Consider the following 16,909-nt stretch of genomic DNA (forward strand, 5'->3'; position numbering starts at 1 on the left):
TCAGCACTTGGATATCTCCCCTTTCTCAATTTATACCAATTATCTTTGTGCATGCCTTTCAATATGGCCTGAGACATCACACCTCATAAGTATCTGACATGAGTGAATTAATCTGATCTCATTAATAGTGTGGCAATAAAGTTTTACTGCTGAATTTGTATCTCATGGGGGTACAGAAGTCTTTGGCCAGACTAACATTTTGTACATCATCTGTCCCCAATAGCCAGCTGAGGCTGATCTTCTCATCCTCTTTTTTATTCTAGGTCACTCTTCAGTTTAGTTATTAGGTCAGGAAAGGTGAATACACAAGTTACTCTCAATCAGAACAAAATGCATTGCTGTTGTATTTAAAGAGACATGCGAAGTGCAATATGGGGCTTTTTTATGAAGAGCATATATTAAAACATAGGAGTTCCCTTCTATTATCAAAAACATATTGTTAATTTCTGTTTTGGGGGAGAGGAACACAGATTGTCTATAACATTCAGATATTTCATCTTTGATGCAGTGATGAGCATATGTAAGAGTAAAGAGAATGCCACAGTATGCATTATAGTCACCAATAAAATAGAGTGAGGATCAAAATGAAAGATTTCAAGAACTGTCAAAATTGTGAGTTTTACCCTTCTTTCAAGCCAACAAGTTAGCCCATTATGCAATGTTTTGTGGGTGATGGTAGAAGATGCAAGACTTGTAGGACAGATATAAAGGACTTTGCTACTCATGGTGCAGCAAGCAGAATAGTTATCAGCAGATTGGTATCAGTTCCCTTTACTAGGAGGTCCCATGGAGGTGACTGGGATGGGCCCATGTGGATGCCTTCACAAAGAGTGGGTTGCATTATAGCAACAGAGGAATTCTGAAATTAGGAAACCCAAATCTCTTATAATGGGCAATAAGCAGGCCTGCCGTTTGCACTAAAGGGAAATGTCATCTCTTCTTCCAAATGTCATTTCTATACAAACATTCTTGTAATGATACTTCAGAATAAAAGGCAGTAAGTGTCTCACTGTAAGACATGCAGAAATATGAAGGATCCATGGAGAATTGTCCAACCCAGGAAAGGTCCTAACAAGTCATACTTTGGTAGTCTTTAATAAATGGACATAGATAGGACGAACAAGTTACTTTGCAAACATGACCACACATTACAATCCGTTCTGGGTTTCAGGCTATTCCTCTTATTGGAATTCAGTATTGATTTATACTACTACACTGTAAAGCATGTTTTTAGCTAATCCTGTGTGATGGTTAATTTTATCAGTCAATTTGGCTCAGGACACAGTACACATATATATGGTTAAACATCAGTCTGGACATTGATGTAAAGGTATGTTTTAAACTACATTAACATTTAAATCAGTACATTTTGAATAAAGCAGATTTGCCTCCATAATAGGGGTTGGTCTCATCCAATCAGTTGAAGGCATTAAGAGAAAACAGACTGAGGTCCCCTGAGGCTGAAGGAAGTTAGTTTCTAGACTATCTTTAATCGGGAGCTGCCATATCAGCATTTCCCTGGGTCTATCACCTGCTGACCTACGCTGCCGATTTTGGAGTTACCATCCTTCACACTTGTGTGAGCCAAATCTTTAAAATATCTCTGTCTCTTTCTCTCTCCTTATGTACATATCTAGTTGGTTCTGTTTCTCTGGAGAACTCAAATACACCATCACCATGCTGGTAATTTGAAACTGATTTTGCTGAATCCTCTGAGCAGAAGAGGTACACTCTTAGCATTCATTCTTTTCATGTGCACAGTGCCCAAGGTATGTATTATGGAGGGCAGAGTGGCTTCCAATTTAAGCAAGCTCCTACTGATATCCAATAAATATATAACTCATTTTACAATATGCCAGTATATATTATTGGAAAACATCAGATTTTCATTGTCAAGAGTTTTTAATATTTTTATTTGCTGTATATTATGATGTTTTGACATGTTAAAAAAAAAAAAAAAAATCTTTCCCACTGAGGAAAGACTACCTCTTCTGGGAATAGCCAATTCTTAAAGATAACAAATGGCCCAGCCAGGAACAAGCCTTTGATGGTCAAACTATTCATTCCAGAGCCATAATTTCTCTGTGTAGTTCCGATACACCAGGAGGCAATATACCTCTACATTAACCATCCTGGGGCCAGGTACCGGGCAACTAGCGACCACCCCTGCAGTTTAAAGCCCAATGGAATTACTCAAACTAGCCAAACCTAACGTGTTTATTGTGCCCTGCCTTGACTTTCCCATAGAAACTCCAGTAAAGCCTGTTGCCTAATGTTTACCTTCACGCCTGTCTTCTGCTTCCTGACCACCCTGGCGTCTTTTCCACATTGTCCTGGATGGTGCACTGTGGCTTCTGTTTCCAGGACGTGTGAATATAATAAGCTTTGCTTTTCCAACCCTCTCCTCTGTCTCCTCTTGTAGCCACACGTGACTAACCATCTCATGAAAATATATAAAATATGAGTCCTCATTGTGTGTGGGGGAAAAATAATTTCTATTAATGCACTTTTGCTATCCAGTTCTGCCTACTTACCAAGAGAGAACAGAGCAAAAATGTCTTCACATTCTGAACACAAAATATCACAGCTACTCTAACATATTCCTTTTAGTCTTGTGAAGTAGGTTATAATTTATAAAAATAAAACAGTTTGCAACTTATCGCTTTAATACTAAATCACTCAATTTCTTTCATATTAAATGAAAAGGAAACTATTAGAAATTGCTTTTTATTGCTATAGTTTCTAATGCACTTCATATATTTGCATTTGACCATTTAAGCACTCAAATATTTATACTACTTCAATTGATAAGGTTCACTGAAGTTTTAAAACAAGGTAGCACACACTTTGCTTAGGCATCATGTTTAGTGAAATACACTGATCATTAAATTTCAAGGTGAGCTTAGAAGCCAGAGGCTGTAAATCTCCATCGTTTTTGTCATTACCATGAAAAAGAACAAATATGTCAGCTCATGTGACCATCCTCTTAGACCTTAGCTTATTATTCTACATTAAACAAAAGTATATTTGTTTTAGGACTACATTACTACCCAGAGAGAAAACCTATAGGTAAAATGCATTTGTGGATGACAGGTAAATGTAATAAAGGAGAAAAAGTCCTTATAGTAGTTTATCTCAAAAACCTTCTACAAATATCTAAGAAAATGCACATAGTCACAATTCTCCTTGGTTTACAGGTAGCCAGGAAAAAATATAATAATATATTGAGTCAGGAAACATCATAATAATAAAACTATTGTGAAACTTAGCTATAAAGTCAGTATTTTAGAGATAAAAGAAGCTAAAGAATCATATAGCCAAATGTCTACATTCCACAAGTAATAAAACAAGTTCCCAGAAAAGTAAAATGATTCACAAGAATCCACGTTTAGTTAGCAGTCAAAACAGTAAATCTAAATATTTGACTCATTGTTCCAATATGCTTATCTATTTTATGTTAAAGTTTGATCTCTAGAACTGTAAAAGAAAAACCATAAACAGATTCAAGGGTCAAAGAAAGTTAATATAAGCAATGACTCAGTAGAAGGAAAGGATGGCACAGAGAAGAGGAGAAGGGATTGGAGATAGAGTAAGATTACTGAAGGAAGGATTCTTTACCAACTTCCTAATAAAAAAAAAACAAAAAAACATTATTCTTACTAAACTATAGCTTTATTTTCTTACCAAGCTATATGTGATGGCTGACAATGTAGAGATTCAACAAATGTGTTTATGAAGGGAAGTCAAATATAAAGTGTAAGGAAAAACATGAGATTGAGAAGTCATAAGACTATGGCAAAACTGATGAAATTTGAGAAATATCTTTGGTTTCTGGTTTTGATAACTGTAATATTGTTAAGTATGATGTTACTATTTGGGAAAACTGTGAGGGTTATATAGAATCTCTACTATTTTGAAATTTTTCCACCAACTAAATAAAAGTAGATCAAATTATTTTTAAAGATGTAATAAAATAAATGAATGGTTTGGGGAATGTATTATTTTTAATACACAGAAGATGTCAAAGGCTAAGTGTAGATAATCTGTAAGAAAAGGAAAGACAGTTGAAGTATTTGTATTAATGCTATGTTTTGTAACAAATTTGGTGCAGTAAGCTAAGTGAATCCTCACAATTTCATAGGAAAACCGTAAAGAAAATTAGTGCAGAATAATTCATCTAAATAAGTATATAGCATAAAACCATTCAAGGTAGGTATGCAACTATGCAAGAAAATCATAATTTGAATCTGTGCAAGACAATGAGATGTTGCGTTAGAGTGCCTGCGAAAGTTTGTTAAGACAGGAATGTCTCGTGTGTGTTAACTAAAAATCATAATTATTTTTTTTTTTCATTTAAAAACGTGAAAGTTCAAATAAATCATGAAAATATGGTAAAAAAAAAAAAAAAAAGTTTACAGGATTCCTGAAAAATCATCAGGGAAGCCCATTAAAAGAACAAATTCAGTAAATACCAAATGATAACTTCAGATAATCAAAAAAATAATACTGAGGATTTATGCTATTGTTTCTTATTTTAGATCACAAAATAATCATGCTCCAATCTTAGCTGTTTAATTGGTTTAATTACTACTTTTAAATTAATGCCAGCCAAATTGAAGGACCTAGTCATCCCTTCAGTGAATATTCATTGTATAGCTACTGTACACCAGGTGCCGTTCTAGGTCCCAAGGATCTATCAGTGAAAAAAACAAACAAAAACCTCTAACATCTTGAAGCTTGGATTCTTCTAGCAACACAACAAATAAGCAAAATGTATGTAGGAGAAGTACTCTCGAGAAAAACTACAGAGAAAGGGGATTCGGAAATGGACTGGGAATATGTGTAGAGTTTCAACTTTAGATGGGGTGGCCAGGAAGGGCTGAGGAGGTGGCCTTTAAGCAAAGACCCCTGGAAGGTAAAGGAGAGAGGTTTGGGGACATCTGGTGGAAGAGCCTTGCAGACACAAGGAACAACACATGCAAATGCTCTGAAGTGATATCACACCCACGGTGTTCAGGGTATAACAAAGAGAATATCAGAAAGGAGTCACAGAGATGTTACAGGTAACAGCAATAAATAAATAAATGAATGAATGAATAAATAAATAAATAAATAAATAAATAAATAAATAAATAAATAAATAAATAAAATGCACAGTATTTTTATTTCCCCTATGAATTTAAAAGTCATTATATGTAATATTTTTGAGGTTTTTTTGTTGCTGTTGTTGTAGGGTTGTTTTTTTTTTGACTTTTTTTTTTTTTTTTTTCCCCGAAAATACTCATGAACAACAGAGATAAGTGAGTCCTTCTTATGATTTGTGCTCATTTCTAGGGTCTTACCTGTCGGTATTGAGAAAGGCAGTCCCCAGTGGACTTTGAGTGTCACTGATTCTTGCTGATTGTGCTGAACTGTAAGACTTATCTTCTGATACTAAACAATGTCTATAGCCAGTCACAAAGCCAACTATTTTGGAAGACAAAATTACCCCACTTTATGAGGTTGGAGTTCTATTTTGAACGTGTGTGAATTTTCTCAAGCAATTTTTAGTCTATTTTGATTTCTCTAAACATAAGTTTTCTTCCCAGCAAATGAAAAGCTCTTTGTAATATGTTTTTGGCAAAACTTCATAAAAATATTAAATTAGGTATCTGTAGCTAGTAGAGTAGTAAATGCAAACTAATATACTTTTTTCAAATATGCAGTCTCGGAGTGCATCAAATTTCATTGAAGTTCCATATGTAAACTACTTTAAAAGTAGAAATGCTAAATATTTCATAGCTAGTTATTGTGACAAAGAATGTTTTTCATGCATATCCCTAGATATATTTTTTAACTTCAAAAAAGGGTACTGTTTTTTTTTGTTGTTGTTTGTTTTGTTTTTTACCTACATAGTAGTGAACTAAATTTTACAATTTGAAATTCCAATGTTTGAGACAAATTACAAATACATTAACAGCTAAAATATCAAGGTAACTGTGTCTGACTCAAAATGTGCACATTCTTCTTTGAAGTACAATAAAGGTTTATGAAAACTTGTTTTAGTAACGGAGATGAAAGTGCTAATTCTAGAGCCAGAAACACACTGCTACCTCATGAAGGCAGATGTGCAGTAATCAAAGAAAACAGATATGTATTAAAACATTTCATACAGTTATTGGATCATCACCACAACCATATATGGTAATATCATTAAAATAGATTTATTCAAGTTATCTAAATATTGCATATTACACTAGATGACAGCTAACTTGTTGTTTTACACCTGAAAAACTCAGAGCCAAAGTACATATTTTGATGATAATTTTCTTTTCAATTGCATAGGAAAAAGTGAGGAGGAAATAAGTTAATAGAAACGGAGAAAAGAGAGTTGATAAATATTTAATTTAAGGAAGTTCTGCCTGAGGTAGCACACATTTATTTATTTATCTAGTTATCTATCTATTTATTTATTTATTTATTTATTTATTTATTTATTTATTTATTGAGGGGGACAAAAGGTATAAGAACACATGATACAGTTTCCTCATCTAGGTATGAGTCTAGAATAAACCTGGTCTGGAATAAAGATACCATATGCTACATTGCTATGGTAAATTTGGAAAATAAAGGTGACTTCTGTTAAACAATAAACTATCCGGAATAGCTTAGGGTTATATTTCCCCCTCTTTTAGTCATATAAGAAATCTCTTTTTTCACGGTATTTTTGAATATTTTGTTTCCAAGATATTGTCTATCTTGTTCACTGGTGTACCTCTAGGGCTTAGAACACTGCCTATATTTAATATGATCTCAATAAATGTTGGTTGTATAAATGAATATACAAATGCATGACTCACCATCACCTCATGAATATTTCCAACTTTCCACCCAATGATATACAAGATCTTCCATAATTATTTGTCACAAACTTCCTAAATCAGCCCTATGATCTAAGCATTTGTGCTGGATTATACTACTTTTAGCTAATTTATGTGCTGTTATGGAAAAACAAACAAATGAATTAAAAAATGGACTTTGGTGTCAGAAAAAGTTGTACATTTACTTGCCCGCTGCCTTTCTTTTTAGTCCGTATAACAATGTTTATAATAAGACTTTCCTTTTTATTTGGCTATTGTGAAGGTAAAATGAAATAAGATACATGACTCCCACAAACAACAGTGTTTAATAAATGTGAGCAGCATTTGCTGCTCTCCCTGCTGTCATACGTAGCCATATTTTCCTTTCCCATCTCTGTGCCATTTTTACCGCCTATTCCTTCTTTTTTCTTTCATCTTTCTATTTTCTAAATCTTTACCTCTTGCAAGGCTAAAAAAATATTCTATATGTTACACAAATCTCTTATTCTCCCTGTTAATTCATCTGCTCTCTAAACTCCTTTAGTACTATATCAGTACTATATCTGCATCTCATTCCTAACACCACCTATTACTGCCTTGTTAAATTTACTGATGTGTATCTACTTTTCTATTTGTTTCTATGAAATATAAAGATAGGGTACAAGTATAACTCATTCTGAAAACTCCTAGTAGAAATTAGTATTGAAGAATTGGTCAATAGTTATAAAGTGAAAAAAGCTGAATGAATGAATGAATGAATATAAATAAAATAAACCTGGGTGGAGAAAAGAAATAACAGGAAATTGGGGCTATGTAGCTAGCTTATTCATTCCAGAATAACACTCTCTTCTTGAATCACGATTATCATTCTGAAATTTTCAGAGTACCAGATACCTAGAAGACAAATTAAATCCTAGGTTAGCTACTTGATCTTTATATCTATTCAAATACTTGGTATTATAGAAAATATTTTTTTATAGATTCTACTTACAACTCAAACAAATAAGAGAGAAAATCACACATATGAGCATACCCAGATTTTCACATGGAGACATATCATGTAATAAAGCTAAATATATTACACCCCGTTATGTGACATATTCTATCTCTACTCTCAAGGGTATCAAAAGCAAAATTTGAATAGTTTGTAATTTAAATAAATACCCTGGAAGATCAAAATATTACTACTTGAAAAGTACTATGCAAGTAGAAAGTCAATAAAAAATAAAATATTTTCCTCCCTTGCCATCATAATGTTTACTGTGCTAGGGAATTTGGAATGCCAGTAATGTAAGGTTAGGTTAATTATGTTCAATAAAGAATGATTCATATTCTGCTACAACAGGTTAGCACCTCTTAATTCAAAGAGTAAGGGGGAAAGAGCCATGAGATTAAACAGATAGAAAATTCAATATCAATGCTATTGTAAATGAACTAATATTCCAAGAACATTCTCAAAAGTCCTAATATTCCAAGAACATTCTCAAGAGTTATTTAATAAGAAATACATTTGTCTTTCTTTAATTAAGTTGTTAATTCATTGAAACCGAGTGTAACATTTAAATGTTATTACGGTGAACTACTGCTTGAGCAACGTTGACCAAAGCGTCCACTTTTATACATTTTTGGCACCCCTGTTATATATCTCAAACAACTATACATATAATGCCAGCTATTTTTTAATTAAGTACCTACCATGTACTAAGTACCTTACAAACATGATGGCTCCTAATTCTCAGATCAACCAAGAATAATTATTATTCCCATCTTACAGATGTAGTACACAAAGGCTTTGGAGAGGTTATATAACCTGCCCAAGTTTACACAGCTAATAAGTTATTCAGCAGAATTCAAATTTAGACACTCTGACACCTGCAGCTGCCCATTAATCTCTGTACTATTCCATTTTTATGACTTAATATACTTCAAAACCCAGATTTCAATCTTCTCATTTCCCTGTCAACTTTTCAGGAAAAAAAAAAAAAAAAAAAAGCATATATTGGCTTAATGTGTTTTTTTAATATCTCATATACTTTAAGAGAAATATCAAAAATTATGAGAAATAACTATTTACAAACTAAACATGAAATTGAACCCATGTTTTCAGGACTCAAATTTCCTGTAAATTCCAGGAAAGCATCCTATTGTTAGTCAACAAGAATCAGTATGTGCAAATAGGCTATAACCTTGCTACCCAGCAGGACAATGTCCATTAGATTCTCAAGAGCTGGAAACACTCACAGATCTCTTCTCAACAGTTTTAATTAGGAAATATCTCATGATTGACAATGGTATTCATTATTTCCTTTAATGGCTGGGCAGTGTCTACATCTCTCAGAATTTGAGACCTTTTCTTTATGATAAAGTTCACTGTTAAAGTCAGAAAAATATGATATTCATCTGAAATCTAACAGAAGAGTTGAGGCTGTTCTTAATTTTAAAATGTTTTGTAAGGTGTAATCACTTTTTAATGTTCATGGGAACTTTGTAACATAATTCATTAGTGATAACTCAAGATGTTTCTTTCATCACTGTAAAACTCTATTTTTGTGAGGCACTAGGAATCCCTAGTGTATACACTGGTGAAGTTCATCAAAATCCAAGAACAAATGGTGAGCTCTAGGTGCATAAAATGATAATACTACTCTAAGGCCGGCATCACTTGGGAACAGAACACATCCTGTAATTTGTTATTATTGGCTGTCCTAGGACTGGTTAGAATGGAGGCCTGGAAATTTTTCGGGAGTTTTGAAGTGGGTCTCAAATTGATCTTGTGAGTGGGCGCGTGTGTGTGTGTGAGAGAGAGAAAGAGATAGAGAGAAGTGGTAGTGGTGGTGGTGGTCCTGAGTGTTCTAAGTATTACAATGATGAATCATCAAATAACAATTCATGGCCCAGATATAATACCCTAAATTTCAATACATAATTGGAGAAACTTGGATTCTAAAATCCATGGGTAAGGATGGAAATGCTGGGGATGGAACTGTGATGAAGAGGGCTTGACTCTTCAGATGTTGGAAACGCAATGACATAAATATGGTGTAACCCTTTGATAGGGTTAAACATGTCATTTGGAGAATACGTTTGGCATAGAAAAATGGCTTCCCCTTCTTCTAGGCTACATACTTCTATTCATAGTATCAAAAAGGGGAACATATCTTGCATCCTGTCCAAAGTTATTTATTGTTTTCTCCTGTGATATATCCTCAGTTAAGGGAAGACTCTGAGGTGTGAAATGTGTACCTACTCCAGATCTCAAATTAAAACAACCAGAAGAACTACATAAGGTCAATATAGCAAAGTGGTTAAGAGCACAAGTTTTGTGTTAGTTCCTGTGACAAATTACCACAAACGTAGTGACCTCAAGCCTCCAGTTTAATTATGGGATCTATTGAAACTACAGTTTTTCTGTTACAGCTGCAGACATTAATAATTTTCAAACTCAGGAAAAATGCTTTGAGTGTTGTTTTAAATACTTTTAAAGCTATGAAATGATAAGAAAAATTATGTTAACATGAGTTCTATTTAGATATATGTATCCCAGTAGAATGAATTTATATAGTTTAAAAACAAGTACTGTACTAATAGAATACATGCATAATAGACTAAATAGTAAGTTATCATTTTTATGTTTTTTCCTTTCTGCTGAAAATTATGATTCATGCAATGGTGAAAAATTAATCTTGGACAGGACACAAAAGAAGGTAAAGGTAAATTAAATCCTATAAATAACTCATATAAAGAATTCAGTCTTATACTCTATCTTGTTCTCTTAGAGAGAGTAACAATCGTACCTGGTAAGAATGGCTAATTTAAATTCCCAGACCTCTTAGTATAAATTTGTCTCATGTTGATCTCTTCTTTTACTTTCTACCACAGTATTCTACTTTTCTTTACAACACTCATCATAATCATGTTCATTTTTCATTTATTTAGTATTTGCCTCCCATTATTTAGATATAAACCAAATACACAGCTTGGTCCTGTTTGCTGCAAGATTCCTATCACCTAGAGCAGAACCTGGACCAGAAAAGACATTAAATGGATATTTATTGACTGCACCAACCAAAAAAAAAAAAAAAAAAAAAAAAAAGAGAGAGAGAGAGAGACAGAAAAGGAAAGAAAAAATAGAGAAACTACTGATTAATTTAAAAAATATAGAGTATGAATTTTACAAAAATATGACAAATTTTTGGAGAGTTAAAAAAAAAACAGATTGGTAAATGTTTTGTCCTTATTGAAGTCTATTTTTATTAAATCATTACTGTTTGATTTCATAGTTGTTTTCAGTGATTATTGAGATATAAGTAAATATTTCAAATGGCTAATTTTTGTATCTCATCGATTTAACTACTGTTTTAGCTCACAAGCTCCCACACAGACTGCACGATGTACATTTAGCAGGTTTGCAATAAACCTCAGAGGGAAAAAAAGAAAAAAATCAAAGAATGAATGGAGAGGAGTCATTTTTTGAAGTACTGTTTTTTTCCCTTTATAGAAGAGTTCTGAGCTTACACAGAAGACATCCAAGATATTTATGTTTTATTTACAAACAACAAAGTCTTTATAGCCTTGTACTTCAAACAATACAAATTTATCTGAGACTTAGAATTTCTACCAACCTTAAAAATTCATTTGTCAAACTAAGCGATGACGCTCAGTCTTCAGGGTGGGTGGTAGACATTCTAGCTAAGTGAGAGAACACACATAGAAGTTGATTTTTCTAATTTCAAGAATCACAAGTTATCATTTGCCAAACATAAGTTTTGTTTTGGCATGCTAATCTTGCATCATAATGTCTATTATTATTCTCCTTACTGGTAAGGAAAAAAAGATAAACTAATAAAAAGACATTAACGGCCGTTGTACAGGAATATGAAAATGTTAAATATATTTCAGGTGTGCAAATCTGCAAAATGTTCTCATAACCTTCATACTTCTAAAGCAAAACTCTACCAATGTGCCTGGCAGTCAAGCAGCTATTAGAGCTGATCTTTGTTGCTGTGGTGAGATGCAAAGAACCACCAATATCACTGATTAGATGTCATTGTCAAAATTAGGATTATTACCTAGACCATTCAGTCACAGCACAGGAACTGACACTTTTTGAAGAAAAACAAAACAACAACAACAACAACAACAAAAAAAAAAACAAGAACACTCTATATTACATTTCAGTCCCTCTTGATAATGTCTAGGTCAAAATTAGTGCACTTGAAAAGCGTCTACTACGTAGAGAGAATGTGCAAGTTCATTGTCCTAAAATTGTCAAGTCCCTATCATCTGATATCACACTACAGAAAAAAGTAGGCAGACAGCCTCTGTCACGTCCAGTTTCAAGTAAAAACCTTAACTCTAATTAGACAAAAAAAGACAAAAACAGGGATTTTTTTTTTCAGTTTAGCACTTCATTTGTCACTGGTGGAATGTATGCTTTTATTATTAAAGGTTTGATTTAAAGTGAACCTGAGTTAAACGAAAAATCTTTTTTATGCTGCCTCCATTTCCTCTAAAAGATAGCAGTGATCACCATTCATTACCAGCTATGCTATAAATAATTTTAGTCTGTCTCTCTGCTTTTATTTTCTCTCTTTCTTCTTTATGATTCATTCTGCACTCCACCACCAGATTGATTCTCCTAAAATATCTCTTCATTCACATTATTCTTTGGCACAAAAGCATTTCCTGTCTCTTACCCCTTCAGGATTTTATCCAAGACCTTTCACTTCACATTTAAGGTGTTTTCATTTCACCATCTTTCACTCTGTCACTGTTTCCTGTACACAAAACCTGCTGTAGTAATGCACTTAACATTCACCTCATTCTCTTTTGGGAGCCGGGCTTTTGTTTTGTTTTCATTTGTTTTTTTGTTGGAATGCCTGGTTGCTGAAATGTCCTCCCCTCGTCTTTAACATTCTTTCTTTAAGATCTAGCCCAAATGCCACCTTCTCCACAAAGAAGTTTCCTGGGAATACCCATGTTAGGAAATTTCTCCCTTCCTGTGGTCTCTCCTTATGCAGACATTCTTCACTACTCTTATATTTACTTGGGCCATCTTTGAATGTATTAATTAAATTAAATGCTGTAAACCCTTTACATCTTTTTGTGTGCTTATATTATCTCCAAGGGTAGATTATTAACATTTGGAAGGCAGTAGCCATTTTCTACAATCCCTTTTATCTTTTATGATAGCTAACACAGGGTTCTTCGTAAAATAAGCTTACAATTACTGTTCCCTAAATCAAGGACTTTTAAAATATTTGAGAACTAAGCAGATTATATATGAAGAAACTGAGGTCCAGATTCATTAGCTAACACACTAATGGTGACTAGCAGCCACTCAAAGACTTGGTTTGCTTGATTATTAAATATATTTCCTACTTATACTAAAGCTATATTATTTTGTCACATGATCCTTTGTTCCCCAAGTAATTTCCTAAATCCATTGATTTTAATAAAGTGCATGTATATATGTTTACATTTATATGACATAAAAATAGGTATATAAAATTAAACTTTCTCTACAGATACTGATATTTGGAGAGAACTACATTTTAATGATTTATAAAGTAAGAAACACTATGTAAGACTTGTGATGACATCGCAGACATTGATGCTTTTAATGCACTTTCAGTGATATGACCAATATTCCAGTGAGAACTAAGCAGTACAAAAGTCTGTAATGTCCTGTTAAATCTTATGTTCTGCCATATAGAACTGTAAGCATATCATCGTAAATCTACATTTTTTCCATGAAAGAGGATAAATAGCTCAATTTAATTAGTGTGATGTTTAAAATATAGTAGGTGATTACAAGTTCAATTTTATAATGAAGGTTTTAATATGTTGGTATGTGAAAAATATGTAGAAATAATATTACTGAAGAAAATTAAATTAACACATATTTTTAAATCAATAGTAACTTGGGTTCTGGTAAAAGTTAGTTTGACATACATTGGATTTATCTTTTTAAATTGCTTTATCTCTGTGTAGTTTGAAGTTAATGTTACACATTGTCACTTACCATCTTTCAGGATGGTTTCTCGCTCTGTGCCATCTATTTTCTGCCGGCCAATTAGGAAACTGGTGGTGTCAGCAAAGTAGATATAATTGGTTTCTGCATGAAAATCTAAAGCACGAGGGTTTACCAGATTTTCTATGGGGATCATGTATTCATCAGCTATCTTGGTATTCAAGTCCATTCCTCTAACAATTCCTGGGCGTCCTTTTCCATAAAAGAGAAACAACTCATTCTTGGGTCCTGCAGAAGAAAGATTACAAACAGAAAACAACTGATGCTGCCTAATCTTCTTTACACTGCATAATGCCATGGTTTAATTAACTGGCACAATTAGCGTTTTTTAAATTCAATACCAAAAATTAAAACTAAAATATGCCAAATGTATCTTGATGCAAGAAGGCCAGCTAATTGCATTACTTTAATTAAAATAGAAATTACTTCCATGAATGGGTTATATTTAGTTAATTATTCCTTTGTCTGTAACTGTCTGTATAGCAAAAACATGGCAGATCATTGAGAAACTTGTAATTGTAAAATGGACATTTGTCAAAACATCCAGCACATTTAATTTTACAATTTATTACAATCTATCTAACATGTTTTATAGATAGCAACTGTAGCATTCATTATGTTTGACAATGTTAAAAGTTCAAAATACATAAAACAACCCCTGCCCTCAGTCAGAGTTTGCATCTACAGAGTGTCAGAGGCAAACAAAAAGTATCACACAGTATCACATACTTGCATGTGAATATATTACAGTTGTCTAATCATGTGATTTTACTTTCCTTAAGAAATGAAATCCAGTTCCAGTTACAGCATCACTTTTTTCTTCACATCTTAATTAGAATGTTAGATGTTGATGCAGTATGCCATTAACTCTGATGTACAACACAGCCCTTATCAAAAACAAACAAACAAAAACAGCAACAACAAAAAATACTAAAAACTGCTTCCTGGGTTAAAAATGCCAAAATCAAGGTAGTTTTGCCTACAGAGGAAACTGACTCCTTCAGACTTAAATATGAACATATACTCAAGGTTCTTGAATTGCTGGGACACACAGTCCATATAATTTCGAAGGAAGTATTTTATATGAAAGAGAAAACATACAGTTTTATTAAAAAAACAAAACAAAACAAACAAACAAAAAACTGAGGCTACAAATGACACTATTGTATTTGAAAAACCATACCATAAGTGAGGTTTTCTGTAAAGTAAAATAATTGCTGTACAGAAAACCTCACTTATGGTATGGTTTTTCAAATACAATAGTGTCATAGAACATTTGAAAAAAGGAAAATAAATAATTACTCATAAATTCAACACCCTCAATGCAAATTATGTTATCATTTTATGTATTTTCTTTCCTGTGTTTCTTTGAAAATCAGCACTGTTGAATATTAAATGCATATAACCAAATTGTGTAACATTTTAATAAATAAAGAATAAATATAAAACAAGTGCCATGTACTTAGCACAGATTTTAAGAATATTTCCAGAACATTGGCAGGCAGGCACATGCCCCAATCCCACCCCAGAAACGTGTAATATCCTGATTACGGTGCTTATCATGTATTTTTAAAAATAGTTTTAGTACATATGCTGTATGTATTTCTAAGAGTAGATTGTTTAATTTTTAAATTCTATGTTTAAATTGTATGTGGGAATTATTCTATGAATTAATTTTATTTTTATGACATTCTTTATATTAATCTATGGTTGTTGTAGACATTGTTCATTCATTTTCACTGCTGCCTTGTATTCCTTTGTGTGACTATTTCAGGTTCAATTTATCTATTCGTCTAATGCATAGTTAGTTACATTATAAAATAAGTATTCAATTTTATATTCTACTTTTATTATATCTAAGCATTGAAATTATGTTCCATATTGATTCACTAAGACTTACATTCTTTCAGTATGATAAGTATAATACATAATAATTTGCTAAACCATAAGTTGATGTTATCTTATTATCATAATGATTTTGAGATTGGCATTTTTTTCAACTTAGTATTTTATATATTTTCTTAGATGACAGTATATGTTTCCAGAAATAAAAGTTTGGGGTTAAGAATATTAACTTATCTCTTCTTCATTGTCCTCACAGCCTTTCAATGTGTACCTACTTTCAATAGTATTTTTTTTTAACAAGTAGTGCATATTAACTTGTACATTAACATTTCTGAGTATTTCCTACAAACTTTATATGCACATATATGTTTTCAGTAGATATACTGGGGAGTGCCAAAAAATCTACAAATTTCAAGAGATGTTAGCTATGTATTACTTTCGAATTTGAATCGAATTACGTAGTAATGTGTAGTATGACATTCAGGCCAAAGATGGCGTTAATCAAATGAATGCTAGCTTCATTCACTGTATTACAATTTTAATACTGTTTCTTCCTTTCTTAAAATGTGTATACATTTTTCTGGCACCCTCTGTATTATACATGTACTTTAGTGACTTTTTTTTTTATTTAATGATATTTCGTTGTCATTAAAAAGTCTTTAAAACATTATTTTCAATGGCACCATCATGTTCCCTGTATAACACATCAGCTACTTATCTATTTTTGGATATTTAGATTGTTCCTGGATTTTTGTTATTACACCTACATTTACAATGGATTTCTTCAGTCAACAGTGGGTTAACTCATTAAAAGATAGCATCAGTTTTATATCTTTGTATGTGTTAATTTCTTTCCAATAGTTATGTCAATTTCCAATTCTATTATTTATGCACAAGAATGCTGGTTTTACCTAACCCATCCATGCTAACCTGTATTTTTGTTTTTGTTTTTAATTGATATTTTGATTGGTAATTGGTAACAGCGGTACTTCATTGGTTTAATGTGTATGTATATCTGTGTGTGTATGTATCTGTGTGTGTAAGAATGATAACTGTTTCCCCTGTTGTTGACTAAATGACTAAAAAGTCATTTTTTTAAGTCACTCAATGCCTACTATAAAGTTTTGTCTAGTGTGTTTTTCTTTACTATATACAATTAAAAATTAAAAACTACATTTCACAGACACTCATG

General features: G+C 32.5%; 1 protein-coding gene across 4 annotated transcripts in view; it reads right to left on the reverse strand.

Moving 5' to 3' along the window:
* LRP1B (LDL receptor related protein 1B) overlaps window positions 1-16,909 on the reverse strand; it is a 1,805,568-nt gene that overhangs the window by 768,587 nt on the left and 1,020,072 nt on the right. For all 4 annotated transcript variants that reach the window (XR_012497488.2, XM_074335779.2, XM_074335774.2 and 1 more), the window contains exon 11: window positions 13,864-14,100. Coding sequence is in view for 3 of the 4 variants with exons in the window: in XM_074335779.2 (XP_074191880.2) it covers window positions 13,864-14,100 (237 nt within the window). In the remaining variant the exon portion in view is untranslated. The remainder of the gene's footprint in view (window positions 1-13,863; window positions 14,101-16,909) is intronic.

The sequence above is a fragment of the Rhinolophus sinicus genome, chromosome 17, assembly GCF_057876585.1.
Source record: "Rhinolophus sinicus isolate RSI-liver-muscle chromosome 17, RSI-T2T, whole genome shotgun sequence".
Taxonomy (NCBI): domain Eukaryota; kingdom Metazoa; phylum Chordata; class Mammalia; order Chiroptera; family Rhinolophidae; genus Rhinolophus; species Rhinolophus sinicus.